Here is a 16,848-nt window from a genome sequence, read left to right as displayed (position 1 = left end):
TTTTTTTTTTTGGAGACACAGTCTTGCTCTGTCACCCACGCTGGAGTGCAGTGGCACCATCTAAACTCACTGCAACATCTGCCTTCTGGGTTCAAGCAATCCTCCCACCTCAGACTCTCGAGTAGCTGGAACTACAGGCATGTGCCATCATGTCCAGCTAATTTTTTTTGAGACAGTCTCAATCTGTCACCCAGCCTGGAGTGCAGTGGTGCCATCTTGGCTCACTGCAAGTTCAGCCTCCTGGGTTCAAGCGATTCTCCTGTCTTAGCCTCCCAAGTAGCTGGGATTACAGGTGCGCACCGCCATGCCCAGCTAATTTTTTGTATTTTGAGTAGAGACAGCGTTTCGCCATGTTGGCCAGGCTGGTCTCGAACTCCTGACCTCAAGTGACCCACCCGTCTTGGCCTCCCAAAGTGCTGGGATTACAGGCGTGAGCCACCATGCCTGGCCTCCCATCTACTTCTCAGCCCTCCAGATCTCTAATGGCATTGTTAGACCCAGCCTGTGTTGGTTTACACCTGTACAGTGTTAGCATTGGTGTCTTATTAGCAGGCGTCATTAGCTCCATTATAGAGATGAGCGCATTCAGATTCCTATAGGTTGCATGACTGGCTCCGAGTCACAGGACTGGCCCCTGGGGCTCCTGACTCCCCAGCATAGCACTCCTCTCACTGAATCTTCCTGCCTGTCTCCCCCAGGCAATCTCTGGGGCCCCTGGATCCCTGCTGAGGTGCCCATGGTCCCCTCCATCCCCACAGGGCAGCCTGTGTAGTGCTGGGTAGGTCCCAGGCCTGTCCCACGGAAGACATGGCCCTGTCTAGGTTCCGCACTCAGTTGGAGGTAAGGTAAGCACTTGGTGGCAGTTTCATTTTCTCTTTGGTGTTTTTTTTTTCTTCTGGATTCTGCTGACCTAAAATGAGCCCCGGAGGTGAGGAATGGAAAGAGGGAGGAGATGTGGGCATGAGTGGATCAGGCTAGGGGATGGGGGAAGGCACGAGGGAAGCTGCACTTCACCTGTGTAGGGTGGGAACCAGAACTCCGAGTTCAGGTGGGCTCCTTCTTCCCGCCCCTGAATCTGACTCCAGCCTTTCGTCAGCCCCCTCCCTCCACCTACACGGCTGGCACCACCCTCAGCTGTCACCACTACTCACAGGAAACAATGAAGGTTTGCCTGATATTCCGGGAGAGGAGGAGAAAGCTGAGGGTGGGAGAGCTTGAGGGAGTGGGGATAATTATTCTCCAAGATGAGATTTTTGGAAGAGAGCAACTTGATTGCACTTGGAGGATAAATAAACTTCTAGCCCACAAAACTTCTTGCCAGGCCTCAAAGCAAACGTCTCCTTATCCCAGAGGTCAGAGAACTGCAGGAGAAGCAGTTTGTGGGTGGGTGAAGCATCATCAGCTTCCCTGGAAAACCTTTGCAAGGTACTCCCGCCATGCCAGCCTCTCCTTGTCCTCCCGCCCCAGCTCATGTCCTTGGTTTGTATGGGAACGTGTCTGCCTTTCTCTGCTGCTTTGTATGTGTGATTCCCACGCCTGGTCCGGAGATGAGGTGGGGGCCGGGGCCTGGCATAGATTCTGAAGGACTCCGGCTTCCTCTGGGATTCCCCATGGATCTAGCACGGTTGGATGGGGGACTTTTGTACGACTTCCAGGTATGACAGGCCTTCTTAAAGCTGTAGCTTATATGCTGCAATGCTGAGCATTCCGTTGCATTGCAGGAGAATGGAAGGCAGAAGATTTGAAATCAGGGATTTCTCTGAAAGTCTTTCTAAGTAGCATCTCCATTTAGAGAGGAATGCAAATTGTCCCTGCTTGAGCAGCCAGAGGCCCAGGCTGTGGCCACTCCATGGACTGTCCCAGGTGGCAAAGACCTTGGCCATCACCCACTGCCTCTCACTTTTATGGATGAGGAAGCTGAAGTTCCCAGAGGAAAGGTGACTTGCCCAGAGCCACATGTTTGTTGTTTGCAGATCCAGGCTGAGAACTCATACCTAAGTTCCCAGGCCTTTCTCCACACTGTGCTGCCTCTAGATGTTCATTCATTGCTCTTGAGGATGCCCTCCTCCCCATGGTTTTAAATTCGTATATTCTCCCCAAGCCCCAAGTTTCGTGGTGTGTAAGATAAGTGAATTTTCAGTCTGATACCCTTCTCTAGACTGTCCTAGATACCTCAGTCGTCATACCTGAGCCCCTGTCATATACCTCCATATCCCTTGGGCCTCACCTCCAGCCCCCCTTCCCTTTTCTGTCACCACATCTCATGTTTCTGAAAGCCACAGAGAGTGGCTGTGCTGGGTGTACCATCTGAAATCGGCCCTGAGCTTGGCAGATGAATCTGAGCCCTTGGGAATGACCCCCTCAGGGGAAGTAAGGAGGCAGATCACTCTGTGGGCCTAAGGTGGGCCACCAATGGCTCAGCAGTTTGATATTCTGCAAGTAACCTGGGATCTGTCCCTCATCCACTATGCTCCAGGTCCCTCCTGTCCTGCCTCCCCTTTGTACAACAGCAGTGCTGTCCAACAGAAATATATTGAGAGCCACATATATCCTTCCAGCTATTCCAGTGGGCCAAAAAGTAAAAACAAAGAAAACAAACTAACCCATGGGTGAAAGTAATTTAAATAATATATTTTATTTACCCAATATATCCAGAATATCGTTTTATCATGTAATGAATAAAAAATAATTTCAGACTCCAGTGCGTTTTGTATTTACAACACCCCTCACTTCAGACCAGCCACACTGCAAATGTTCCTAGCCACGTGTGGCTAGTGGCTCCCCTGGTGGACAGCTCAGTTCTGCAGGGAAGTACGGTGCTGTCCTCATTTACCTCTTTGGCCCCTCCCCTCCCTCTGCCTCTGGATAAATCAAGTTTCCTAACCTCCATGCTGTATTCATTCAAGCTGTGACCCACTCGCTGTCCCCTCACTGCCAAACATCCGGAGTCACCTTCATTCACCGTCCCCTCATGACCTCATGACTTAACCCCTTACAGCTCAACTCCTCCTCTACCCAGTCTGCTTATCCATCTCTTTTCAGCCTCTTCCACAACATCTGATTCTGTTGACTTTCCTACTCTTGCATTTAGCTTTTGTGACACTTTATTACTCATAACCCACTCACTCCAAAGCCAGCTCCTCCCGGACTTCCCCTAAGTGGATTAGGAACCGAAGCTCTCTTCTTCCCATAGATACGTCACCCAGGCTCAAATACTCCTTGCAGATGCCTTGCTTGGGGGCCACTCTGCTTTCCCTTCATAGAGCTCCAGCCTCTCCCAGGCCCCTGGTGCTTCTTGTCTGTGCTATTTCCACAGCCCTCTTTTAGTCTCTCTACTTCTAGCATCTTCCTCTTCACTGCCTCCTTTCCAGCTGTCAATTTAATCTACCCAAAGTTCTGCTGTGATCACATTTCCCTTTTGAAAGCTGGCAGCATTAGAAGTTGTAATAACAGGGGAACATGCTTACGTTACAATATTAAATGAAGGCCGGGCGCGGTGGCTTACGCCTGTAATCCCAGCATTTTGGGAGGCCAAGGTGAGTGGATCACCTGAGGTCAGGAGTTCAAGACCTCCTGGCCAGCATGGTGAAACCCTATCTCTACTAAATATACAAACCTCGTCTCTACTAAAAATACAAAAATTAGCCAGGCATGGTGGTGGGCGCCTGTAATCCCAGCTACTCGGGAGGCTGACACAGGAGAATTACTTGAACCCAGGAGGCGGAGTTTGCAGTGAGCCGAGATCTCGCCACTGCATTCCAGCCTGGGCAACAGAGCAAGACTCCATCTAAAAAAAAAAAAAAAAGTGAAAAACACAGGATACCAAATTATGCAAACAGTAAGAGCACAGTTTTATGAAAGCAAAAACAAAAAGCCATAAGTAGATTTTTTAAAAAAGGAAGTAAAAGAAATAAATGGAAACGTTAATACTGGTTCTCTTTGGGTGATAATTGATTTTTTTTTCCTTTTCTATGATTTCGAAGTGTTCCATAATGAATGTACATTTTATAATTTGGGCAATGAATATACTTTTTATTTTTGTAAATGTGGCCATCAAGAGTTTTTAATGCCTCCTAGATTATGTGCTGGCTCCTTACTCTGCCATAGAAAAAATTCTTTCATGATCTGGCCATGAACCCCCTTGTCTCATCTCTGGCCAGTCCTCTCCTTGCTTCTGGTCAGCAGTGAGTACCTGGTGTTCCCAGTGTAGCCCTGGACTCTTCTTCCTCTGCCCCATCCATATTGATGCTGTTTGCATCACCTGTATGCCCCTCCACTGGGCAGGTCCTGCCCATCTGCAGACACTTCTCCAGGAAGGGTCCTGGTCCCCACTGCCCAGACATGATTCCTTTTTCTATTTTGAATCTCTTTTCCCATTTGACTTATTCTCTCTGGTTTTACAGGCATTTTCATTCTCATTTTATCTCTTCTGTCAGAAGAGAAGATTCTTCAGCCAGCCGTGCTCACAGCACAAGCATGTACTTTTTTCTTTCTTTATGTAAGTTTATCAGTATTTCTTTTTAGAGTAATATGTACAATAGAAACATTGGAGAGTATTCATTGGTATAAAGAAAAAAAGTAAAAAAGCACTTATCATCCCACCACCTAGAGATACTCCATCACTGTTAACATTTTGAAATGTATACATGTGAAAAATTGGGATCATGAGTTATATGCAATTTCATATTCTTTTTTTCCCCCACTTGACATTGTATTTTGGAAAATTTCCCACAATGTTGAATGTTATTTAAATAAGACATTTTAAAGGCTTTGAGATATTCCAGGGTATTGAGCACCAAAGTTTTATTTTATTTCATCTTAATGCAGAGTCTTGCTCTGTCACCCAGGCTGGAGTTCAGTGGTGTAATCGTGGCTCACCGCAGCCTTGACTTCCTAGGTTCAAGTGATCTTCCCACCTCAGCCTCCCAAGTAGCTGGGACTACAGGTGCATGCCACCATGCCCGGCTAATTTTTTATTTCTTTGTAGAGATGGGGTCTCACTATGTTGCCCAAGTTGGTCTCAAATTCCTGGCCTCAAGTGATCCTCCTTCCTTGGCCTCCCAAAGTGATGGGATTACAGGTGTGAGCCACTGCGCCTGGTGACAGCACCATAATTTATTTAACTGTTCTCTAGTTTTTCAACATTTAGCTGCTCCTAATTGTTAAATTTTATAATCATCCTCGGACATAAAGCCCTGTTCAAGCTACTGAGGTTTCTGTGGCATAGATTCCTGGGAGGGGACTAACTTATTGGGTCAGAGGGTATGAATATTTGGAAAGCTCTTCATACATATTGCCAAATTGGTTTCCAGAAAGGTTATGCCGATTTGCATTCCCACTGATAATGTAGGAGGGTGCCTATTCCATTGCATTCTTGCCAATATTATTACTATGAAAAGAAAGCTTTGCTATTTTAATAGGTAAAATACTGCTTTTATTGTTATTTCTTTGCTTACTAGTAAGGGTTAACATCTTTTGATATCACACATGTATAAGTCATTTGTATTTTTACTTTGAATAGCTTATTCATCCACATTACCCATTTTTTTTTTGTTCTTCAATTCCTTTTTTTTTTTTTTTTCAAGAAGGAATCTTGCTCTGTTGCCTGGGCTGGAGTGCAATGATGTGATCTCGGCTCACTGCAACATTCGCCTCCTGGGTTCAAGTGATTCTCCTGCCTCAGCCTCCCGAGTAGCTGGGATTACAGGTGCGCACCACCACGCCCAGCTAATTTTTTGTGTTTTTAGTAGAGACAGGGTTTCACCATGTTGGCCAGGCTGGTCTCGAACTCCTGATCTCATGATCCACCCACCTCAGCCTCCCAAAGTGCTGGGATTATAGGCATGAGACACTGTGCCCAGCCTTTTTTTGTTGTTAAATTCTACCCATTTATTGTTAATTGGCAAAATACTTTGTATATTAAGGGTATTTCCTCTGGCATATTCTTTGCAAACTGAATGTTTATGAAATTAACTTGAGGATAGAGGATAGAGGTTGTGGAGCCTGCAGAGTTTATGTCCTCCCAACCACTTCCGTGCCTTGTCTGACTTCCCCACCAGATCTGGAGTCCTAGAGGGCAAGGTGGCCAGCAGCATGGTTTCCCAGTGCTAGGCACTCAATCAGTGTTTGTCTTGTTCATGTAAGCACTATTACATGAAAGCTGTTATTTCTCTCCGGTTGCGCAAAGCGTGGGGTCTTCCTAGGAATAAGTAATTAAAAATAACAAAACATAAAATGTACAATGTGGCCACTTCTCTCTAAAGGCACAGCTGTGCAAGTTATAGAAGACATTCTCTCCCTTGTAATTGTTGCTATTTGCTTTACAAATTTAAGGGCATTAAAACCACAATAAGATACCATCCTCACTCCTGCTAGGATGACTATCATGAAAAAGATAACAAAATAAGTGTTGGCAGGGCATGTGGAGACATTGGAACCCCCATGCAATGTTGGCGGGGATGTAAGGTGGTGCAGGTGATTGAAAGCAGTTGGGCAGTTCCTCAATAACATAGAGTTGCTGTGTGACCCAGCAATTCTGCTCCTAGATATATCCCCAAGAAAACAGAATATATCCATGTAAAAACTTGTACATGAATGTTCATCACAGCAACATTATTCATAATAGCCAAAAGGTGGACACAATTCAAATGTCTATACCTGATGGTGGATAAACAATATATGGTAGATCTGTGCTGTGGAATATTATTTAGCTATAAAAGGAACAAAATACTGATACAGGTAGAGAGCATCCTGAATCTGAAAATTTGAAATCCAAAATGCTCTAAAATCTGAAACATTTTGAGCTCTGACATGATGCCACAGTGGAAAATTCCACACATAAGTACTTAACACAAACTTTGTTTCATGCACACAATTATTTTAAAATGTTGTATAAAATTACCTTCAGGCTACATGTAGAAGGTGTTTATGAAACATAAATGAATTTCATGTTTAGACTTGTGTACCATCTCCAAGATATCTCATTATGTATATGCAAGTATTCCAGAATCTGAAAAAATCCAAAATATGAAACACTTCTGGTCCCTAGCATTTCGGATAAAGGATTCTCAGCCTGTGTGTGCTACCATGTGGATGAACCTTGAAAATATGCTAAGCGAGAAAAGCCAGACACAGGAGGCCACCTATTGTTCACTTCCATTTATATGAAGTGTCCAGAATAGGCAAATCCACAGATGTGGAAAGTAGGTTCATGGTTGCCAGGAGCCGGGGGAGGGTGGGGTGGGGAATAGGCAGTGACTAATGGGCATGGGGTTTCTTTTGGGGATGTTGAAAATGTCCTGGGGTTGGTAGTGATGATTGCACAGCCTTGTGAATACACTAAACACTACTGAATTTTGCATTTTGAAAGAGTGCATTTTATGGTATGTGAATTGTATCTCCATAAAAAATAACGAAGGGAAGCTACACTAGAGTAAGACTTGGCTTTGTGAGACAGGTGGGCCTTTCTCACCCATAGCCATGAGTTCCCTGGAGAGTGTGCCCCCGGAGGACATTCATTGAATCTGGCAGTGGCTGGGAGTAGGTCCCTAATCAGCAGTACTTTATGTGACCAGGATCTATGAAGAAGGCCTGGGGCGCCTGGGACAAGGGTGAGAGAAAGTTGAGTGTCTCTTTATTAAATAGAATAAAACAAAACTAGATCTAAATTAGGTTGGGATAAATAACAGCTTAGTACAGTAGAGTAGGATGAGCTGTGAGCTCAGAAAGAGATGGCTGTGATCCCAGTTCTGCAGCTTCCTTGCTGTGTAATCCAAGGCAGGACCCCTGCCTCGGGCCTCAGTTTCCTCATTGGCAGAGGGGGATGATGCTGCCTAACTTGCTTATCTTACAGGGATTTGATGAGGGTGAAATGAACTACATGTGAGAAAGTGTTTTGCAGACTATATATTGCTGTACCCAATCATTCCTAGATATTTGTCTTTCTTCACATTCTAGTCTATTTTGTTTTTCCTTAAAATGTATTAAGCAGATGCTAATTGTTGATTTGTCAATATTTCATGCTCTAATTTTAGTAACATTAAAGTTGTATTAAATAAACATTACACTTTAGAATCGTATTATAGGTTGGTTTTTTTCAGACACAGTGAGTAGCTGGGGTAGGTGTGAGACAGGGAATGTGGTCTATGATAAGACTTAGAGGGCGTTAATGCCAGCACAGGAGTTTGGACTTTATCTTACTGGTAATGGAGAGTCCTGCAGGTTTTTGGGTAGGAAGATGTCATGATGTTAAGGGTATCATTTGAGGATCTCTGGCATAGAGAATGGTGTTCACAGAGGCTGGAGGCCCCTCAGGAGGCATCCTAAGCTCTTGACGGGGAGTTCCAGAGCAAGGGAGAGTGACAATCCCAGAGCAGCTAGATCCTAAGTGGAAAGGAGAGGAGAAAGGCGATGTTGTCTGGGCAGGACCCTAGTGAGCAGAGAGATGGGCTTGATGGTGTTTGTCCAGAGCCAGTAGTATAGAACTGGCCACCTCCTTGAAAGAAGACCTTGTCACAAAAGCCCCCAAGCAGAGATAATGCAGCTTTGATTACCAGAAACACGTAATAGCAATCTTGATTCTTTGTGAAAGGAGAAATTTTAGAGGTGTCACTCATTATGATTAGAAAAACAGTTAAAAGTATGTAATAGTTAAAAAAAAAAATTAAGCACCTAATTGAGCATGGTGCAGTGTACAAGGAGCCATGCCGACATGCCTTCTAAGAGTATATAATTTAAGATTATTCTTCCTTGAATTATTTTATATTATATCTTAATGGGGTTCCACTGAGGTTCCCTGAGCTTCCCACCACCACTGTGTAAGACAAATGAAATCCAGTGTAGGAGGAAGGAAGTCTTGCCAGGATGTCAGCTTCTTTTATTTGGGAGTCATTTCGTTGTTAGTTTTATGTGTTTGTAAACCGACAAAGGACTAGAACAGGAAGGAGTTGTGCCTGTCTTTAGGGCTGGGGCCAGGGGACACCTTGCGGGAGAGAGCCTCTCCTCCTTTTCTACTGCCCAGAGCTTGGGGAGCTGGTTCTCTGCCCCCAGGGTCCCTGAGGTGGTCCAGCCTCTTGTGGTCTTTGGATGGATTTGGAAAATCAGATCTTACCTCTTTGGCTTGCACTTCATCGGGGTGATTGCAGACTCTGATGCACACGGAAAACGCTGCAGTCTGTCTACTCTGTCCTCATAGGTGGAGGAAGATCTGGAAGAGGGAGTAGGGAAGAGTGGGCAGGAGCTTGGGGAGAGGGTTGTCACGACTGGGGGAGGGCAGGTGTGGTTTGAAAAGGACCCCTGGTAGGGTTGCCCAGTAAAATATGGGTCACTCAATTATATTTGAATTTCAGATAAATAATGAATATATATATATATATATATATATACACACACATATATATATATATATATATATATATACACACACATATATATATATATACACATATATATATATATATATATATATATATACACACATATATATATATATTTTAGTATAAGTAGGTCCCAAATATTGCCTGGAACCTACTTATACTAAAAGATGTACATGTTGTCTGTAATTCAAATTTAACTGAACATCCTGCTCCCTCCCCCATCACTAACTCTGGCTCCCCGGGAAGTTCTGATTCCCACCACAGCCACCACCATTCACCTGTGAACCATATTGCAAGGGGCAAGCTGACTTACCGGGAACAGGAACCGCATAAAAGAGCAAACTGAGCAGGGGTCTTCCCCAACCCTAGTCTCCAACTCATTTCCTTCTACTCCAAAACCATGCATTTCTCATTCCCCTTTGCCTTGCACCTTTCCCAGGATTATCCAGTAGCAAGCCTGTTGCAGTGGGCTCATGGAGCCGCCTGAAAACTCAGAGAGGAGAGGCAGAAACGATCACAGTGCCAGAGGCCAGTGGCTGGGGTTTCTTTGAGTCTTCCCAAGGAGACACTGCACAAACCGAGCACTGTAACTTCCCACTCTTGGCTCAAATCAAACCTGCAGCCTGCGGGCAGCCAGAGATTGGGTTTCAGAAGTGCTGGGGTTTTAGAAGTATTAAATATTCATAGGCATCTCCCCTTGGTTTTGACTCTGAGAATAGAATTCCAAACATTCCCCCTCTAGTGGGGTCTCTCCTGGTGTGGTCCTGGGACCCCCTGGACCTTGTCCACTCGGACCCCATCCATCTGCAGGGCTTGTTTTAAACTTTTTGTTGTTGTTGTTTTGGAGTCAGAGTCTCGCTTTGTTGCCCAGGCTAGAGTGCAGTGGTATGGTCATAGCTCACTGCAGCCTCTACCTCCTGGGCTCAAGTGATCCTCCTGCCTCAGCCTCCCAAGTAGCTGGGACTACCTGGTGAATTTTTATTTGTTTTATTTTTATTTTTTGTAGATATGGGATATCACTATGTTGTCCGGGCTGGTCTTGAATTCCTGGACTCAAGTGATATTCCCACCTTGGCCTCCCAAAGTGCTGGGATTCCAGGTGTGAGCCACTGCATCCGGCTGCTTGTTTTAAAGCAGATGCTGAGGCTACTCCAGGGCTGCAGTCTGCTGTATTGTTGGGTCTCCTTTTCATTCCACTTGGTGTACTGTGGGTATATGTCACGTGTTCCGCCATACCACCAACTCCCTTCACACGCGTGCACGCGCACACACACACACACACGTGTTCCATGTGGTTAGATGTGTCCTGTGAGGCCAGCACAGGGAAAACCAATAAACCCTTAATTAGGCCCTGTTTACCTGCTGTTGTGAAGCCTCAGCAGTGACTGATATCTGTTATTATTTACTAATTAGGTCCTTTACACAAGGACAGGGTTTATACTTACTTTTACTTTGCCTGTCTTTATGGGGGTGTAAGAAGGGGCTCATTATTTGATCACTGAGTGGAGAAGAGAGCCTGGCAGCATTTGGACATACCTTCCTTGTCCCCAAGGTGTGGGATCATTTTTAAACTTCAGACTCCCTCTGTATGTAAGCAGAATTCCATCAGATTTTACCGATACCTCCTCACTATTCATAAGCGGAGCATCTGCACAGGGACCTTAGCACCCTTTAAGACCTGGTGCCCAGATTCCTGCTTTTTTGGCAGATGGTGTGAGTGTGTGTGTGTAAGGCAGCTATTAATCTCTTTTTCACTTTCAGGTCCAACTTGCTGAAATCCCCCTTTCCAATAGCCTTGCTCAAGACCCCACCCTCAAACCACAGCACCCTCTTTCTGCCTGCCTGGTTTTGTGTTTAGTGAAAGAGAGATGAACAACAAGGCACACTAAGCTTAGCAAAGCCATTTGGATGGCTATTGGGTTACCACGCATCTTTTTACCTGGATTTGCACTGTCTGTTGCCATTGGACTTCTGGCTATAGGAGGAGTCAGATTACAGCAGGAGAGACCCAGAGGATTCGTACAGAGATGTTGCAGCAGACACTTGATAATTGCTTTGGGGGTCATGCCTCAAAATAGACTCTGGCCTCTCTTTCTGGCCTCAGAAAGAGGGAAGGCCACTCTTTCTCTGTCCAGCCATCTGCTTACATTTTCTCTATTAGTCTCCTGGATATGACTCCTGCCCTTTTTTTTTTTAATTAAGGTATAATTTACATACAGTAAAATTCACTTTTTTAGTGCATTGTTCTGCAGGTGTAACAAATGCATACAGATGTGTAATTGCTAACACAATCAAGATACAGGACAGTCCCATCACCCCAAAAGGTTTCCTTGTGCTGCCCCTTTGTTGTCAGCCCTACCCACTGCTCCCTGGCAACCACTGATCTATGTGCAGTGCCCACAGTTTTGCCCACATCTAAATGGAACCATGGTCTGTAGGCTTTTGAGTCTGGCTTCCTTCATTTTAGCATAATATATTTGAGATGCATCCATGTTGTACGTATCAGTGATTTGTTTCTCTTTATAGCTGAGTATTTATGCAAATATTTTTGTGTGAACATAACTTTTCATTTCATTTGAAAAAAAATACCTAAGAGTGAGGTTGCTGGGTCATAGGGCAAGTGCATATTTAACTCGATGAGAAATTGCTGAACTGTTTTCCAAAGTAGCTGGACCATTTCTCATTTCGACCAGGAAAGTATGAGTTCGGTTGTTCTGCATTCTCACCAGTACTTGTTATTTCATTCTTTCTTCTTTTCTTTCCATTTTTAATCTAATTTAACTTCAGCCATTCTAATAGTGTGTGATAGTACTCATTGTTTTAAAAATTTGTATGATAGGTTCTGCATTTAGGCCTCTGAACCATTGTGAGTTAATTTTGTATATTTTGTGAGGTTTGTTTTTATCATATGAATATTTAATTGTTCTAGCACCATTTTTTTTTACTCATTGCCATACAAGTGAAGATCTATCACGATTTTTTAAAAGACTCCTTTCATGTAATTGCTTTTATACATTTGTCAAAACTAAAGGTGTGAAATATGATTTGCAAATATTTTCCCCATTCCGTGGGTTGTATTTTCACATTCTTGATAGTGCCCTTTGAAGCACAAAAAGTTTAAAAATTTTGATGAAGTTCAATTTATTTTTTTTTATTATTTGTATGTTTGGTGTGATATGTAAGAAATCATTGCCTAATCCAAGGTTATAAAGATTTATCCCTATGTTTTCTTCTAAGGGTTTTATATCTATAGTTCTCATATTTGGGTCTCTGATTCACTTCGAGTGAATTTTTGTGTATAGTATGAGGTAAGGAGTCCAGCTTCATTCTTTTGCATGTAGATATCCAGATTTCCCAGATTACTTGTTGAAAAGACTGCTCTTCTTCTACTGAATTGTCTTGGTACCCTTGTCAAAAATATAAAGGCTTATTTCTAGACTCTTAAATTCTATTCCATATATCTATATTTCTACCCTTATGCTAGTACCACATTGTTTTAATTACTGTAGCTTTATAGTAAGTCTTGAAATTGAGTAGTATGAGTCTGCTAACTTGATTGGCAATCTTTTTCAAAACTATTTTGGCTATTTTCATTGCTTTGATTGTGATTGTGTTGCATCTGTGTATCAATTTGGGGAAAATTGACATCAGAACGTGGTGTTTTTCTGTACATGGTATATCTCTCCATTTATTAAAGTCTTTTAAAATGTCTTTCATCAGTGTTTTCATAGCTTTCAGTGAACAGGTCTTAGATAAAGACCAATTTTAGATTTTTTGTTAGTTTTTTTTTTTTTTTTAGATTTCTACTGAAGTATTTCATGGTTTCTGGTGCTATTTAAATGGTGCACTCAGCCCTCTGTATTCACAGGGCATTGGTTCCAGGACCCCCTGGGGATATCAGAATCCTCAGATGCTTATATAAGTCCCTTATATAAAATGTCATAGTACAGTTGGCCCTCTGTATTTGTGGGTTCTGCATCCACAGATTCAACCAGCCATGGATGGAAAATATGTACAGTTGCTATATCGGAGGGTTTTGATCCAAGGTTGGTTGAACCTACAGATGCAAAACCTGTAGATACAGAGAGCCAACTATACCTTTAAAAATTTTACTTCCAATTGGTATTTACTTGTATATAAAAGTAGGTTGCTTTTTGTATATTGATCTTGTATCCTATGACTTTTCTAAACTTGCATATTAATTCTGGTAGTTTTTAAAATTTTTTGAGGCTCTTCTACATAGACAATCATGTCATCTGCAAATAGAGACAGTTTTATTTATTCCTTTCTAATCTGTGTGTCTTTTGTTTCTTTCTCTTGTCTGATTGCATAGGCTAGGACCTCCAGTGTGATGTTGAATAGGAGTGACGAGAGGGAACAACCTGGCTTTGCTGCTGGTCTTAGGGGAAAGCATTCAGTCTTTCACCATTAAGTTTGATATAATTTAGCTGTAGGTTTGTATATATGCTATTGATCAGATTAAGGGACTTCCCTTCTATTCCTAAGTTGGTAAGTTTAAAAATTATTAATGTATGTTGCATTTTGCCAAATGATGTTTTAGAAACTGTTGAAATGATCATATAGTTTTTTAATTTTAGTCTATTAATATGGAAAATTACATTGGTTGCTTTTTGAAGTTGAACCAGCCTTCATTCCTGGGATTAAGCCCATTTGGTCATGTTGTATAGTATTTTCATGATGCACTAGCCTGTCTGAGGCTAGCTCCTCATCTTCTTCTTCCCAGTTTCTCCTGTCTCACTCCTGTTTTTATCACCAAGAACCTTCCTCTCTTTTCACACAGATCTCCTCTAACTAGATCATCCTTCAGAATTCCCTGTGGCCTACCCCTCAGCCTTCACTTCCTCATCTCTTCCTCCTTATTCTCTCCCAGTGGTTCCCAGTGACTTCCCAGAGGCCTGTTTTTGGGGTCTCACTTCATAATCACAGCATTGGTTACTACTTCAGGCCATGGTCTCTTTCTTCCTGGACTTTCTTCTCCCTGGTCTTAGGGGCTCTTCCTTCTGAGTCAGCTCTGCCCTGAATGGCTCCCAGCCACACGCAGGTCTTTGTTCCCTCATGCTTTGGGCTTCTGTGGCAGCATCTGGACCCGTCTCCCATTCCTGCACTCTTGCCTCTGATGAATCTTCCAGAAGCCGTGGGCTCAACCAGCCATTCTTTGGTTCAGCAGTCCTTTTGGGGGACACAAACATTCCATCTATAACACTCTTCAAGTAGATTGTAAGTTTCTGAAGAGCAGGGGTCTTCTTTCCTTATGATAAATAGGTTGGCTTTTCCTATGCCATGTGTTTACATAAAATGACAGCAATGGGATGCTAGCATAGATGTGGTTGGGGTGGAAGGATATGGGAGTTATGAGTCAGCAACAGTAGTCGTCTGAGGCAGTGGAGCTAGAAATCTGAACTTGCCCCTTCCTGGAAGGCACATCCAGGAGACACATGGGGAGCTCAGGGCATTCTTCAGCCAGGAGGGAGTAAGAGCCTGAAATGGGAAAGAGAAAGTCTTTTCATGGACCGGGGCACACACACCATGGGATGTCTCCAGGGAAAGATGGTACCACATTCAGCAAGGAGCAAGGGCAGGACCATCGCAAAGCTGTGGTGGGCAAAGCCTTCTGGTAGAAAGCAGACCTGAGTCGAGAGCCAAGAGGCCCCTAGAGAAGAGCGTAGGAGTCATCTGCCAGGGCCACTGCCAGGCAGCTGACGTCCCACAGCAAGACTCTTTGGGATCCAAATGGCCAAGTGCCCTCCTTACCCCAGGACTTGGGACTAACACAGGCCTCCTGAGGGCTAAGGGAGCCACAGCAGAAGGTGCAGCGGCTGACCCAGGCTCCTTTTCTGGAGCTGGGACTAAGGAAGTTTTTCGTGGGAGTAACTGAGGTGCAGCTCAAAGCCCCCACAGCCTAGGAGCCGGAGCATCATTGTGTGGCTCTGTTCCATGTGGCCCCAAGTCAAGGACAACAACAGGACCCATGTACTCAGATATCCAGGAGCTCTACCTGCCAAGAGAAATTTTGCCTACACATCACTCACTGGGATCTGAATGTACCGTATAACCTTGCTTTCCGTGTCGTGTTGTATTGTGTTTCATTTTCCCTTAGCTTTTCAATAAGTATTCCCTTCAAAAGAATTCCAGCTTTGACTTTGCTGACCTGGAGGGTCAGTGGTGTTTTTCCACACACACATCTCAGTTGTTGGGGAGCGGGGGAAATGGCAGGCACTGGCCGGCTGGTGCAGTGGTTGTCAGAGAGCTGGCAACAGAAAGACCAGAAGCCTAGGGAGGAAGGAGTGGAGACCCACTGTGGCCATGGACCCCGACTGGCCAGCCTTGCCCTTTTGTTCCCTAGAGCATTTAGCACAGTTCTGGGGACCTGAGGGGATTTGAGAAGCCTTGATTCATCGGAGCTGATCTCTGGGGGAGGGTGGCCCCTTGTCCTGTACTGGACTCTATCACACTTTCAAAAGTGAAATCCCAGCACCCTTGTGGCACCTTCCTTGCAGTGGCCCTCCTGCCCCCAGCACACACACAGCTCTGTCACAGTACATGTAGCCTTTTAATTTCTGGTACTATAGGCATGTTTAGTATGATTATTAGGTGATTCAGTGTCTTTAGAGGACATATCCCATGACAAGCCAGCCAAACTTCTGGCTTTGAGGACATCAGAGAGCCCGATAGATTATGCTCGGCTGCTCACAGTGGTTGGCCGCGTGTGGGGTGCCCTCAGCATTTGTTTGCTAGCGCCAGGTGTGAGTTTGCTGAGACAGGGGCTGAGGGCTTCACGCTTTGGGGCCAGGAAGGTCAGGATCTGAGCTCGGTGTGCTCCTCTCTCCCTCTGCAGCTTGTCTCCAATGTTCTCATTTTCTCCTGCACCAACATCGTGGGTGTCTGCACCCACTATCCGGCTGAGGTCTCCCAGAGACAGGCTTTCCAGGAGACCCGAGAGTGCATCCAGGCGCGGCTCCACTCGCAGCGGGAGAACCAGCAGCAGGTGAGTGAGGCCCCTGCCCTTGCACAGTGGAACGGAGTCGAGCCCTGAGATGTACCTCAGCTGAGCGCCTGGCCTAGGGCGGGCAGTGCTTATTACGGCTGCCAGCCCCACTCCCCGGGAGGGGACCAACCCATGGGGAATGTTTCCCCTGGAGAGAGTCCAGCATTCCAGGCCCTGTGGGAAGGGAGTTCTACCCGGCCCGTGCCCAAGGCCTGGTGCCCATAGCCATGTGGCGTCCCTGTGGTTTGCAAACAAGCCCAGCAGCAAGAGGGTCCCTCTCTCCCTCCCCACACGGCCCCTACTCCCTCCCTACACTGCTCACCACTCCCTCCCCGCACTGCACCCCACCTTGAGTTGGAGTAAGGAGAGAAGCCAGCATTCCTAACTGGGATTAAGGTGCTCCGCAGGGGAGGGGATGAGGGAGAAGAAGAGGAGACAGGAGCTGTCATCCCCTGAAACACCCCACAC

General features: G+C 44.9%; 1 protein-coding gene across 3 annotated transcripts in view; it reads left to right on the top strand.

The window, feature by feature from the left end:
• ADCY5 (adenylate cyclase 5) overlaps nt 1–16,848 on the top strand; it is a 165,260-nt gene that overhangs the window by 80,246 nt on the left and 68,166 nt on the right. For all 3 annotated transcript variants that reach the window (XM_016941761.4, XM_024355615.3, XM_024355616.3), the window contains exon 2: nt 16,231–16,380. In XM_016941761.4, the coding sequence (XP_016797250.2) occupies nt 16,231–16,380 (150 nt within the window). The remainder of the gene's footprint in view (nt 1–16,230; nt 16,381–16,848) is intronic.

The sequence above is a fragment of the Pan troglodytes genome, chromosome 2 (genome assembly GCF_028858775.2).
Source record: "Pan troglodytes isolate AG18354 chromosome 2, NHGRI_mPanTro3-v2.0_pri, whole genome shotgun sequence".
Taxonomy (NCBI): Eukaryota; Metazoa; Chordata; class Mammalia; order Primates; family Hominidae; genus Pan; species Pan troglodytes.
The sequence above is the reverse complement of the archived record's forward strand: the minus strand, read 5'-3'. Positions and strand labels throughout refer to the sequence as shown.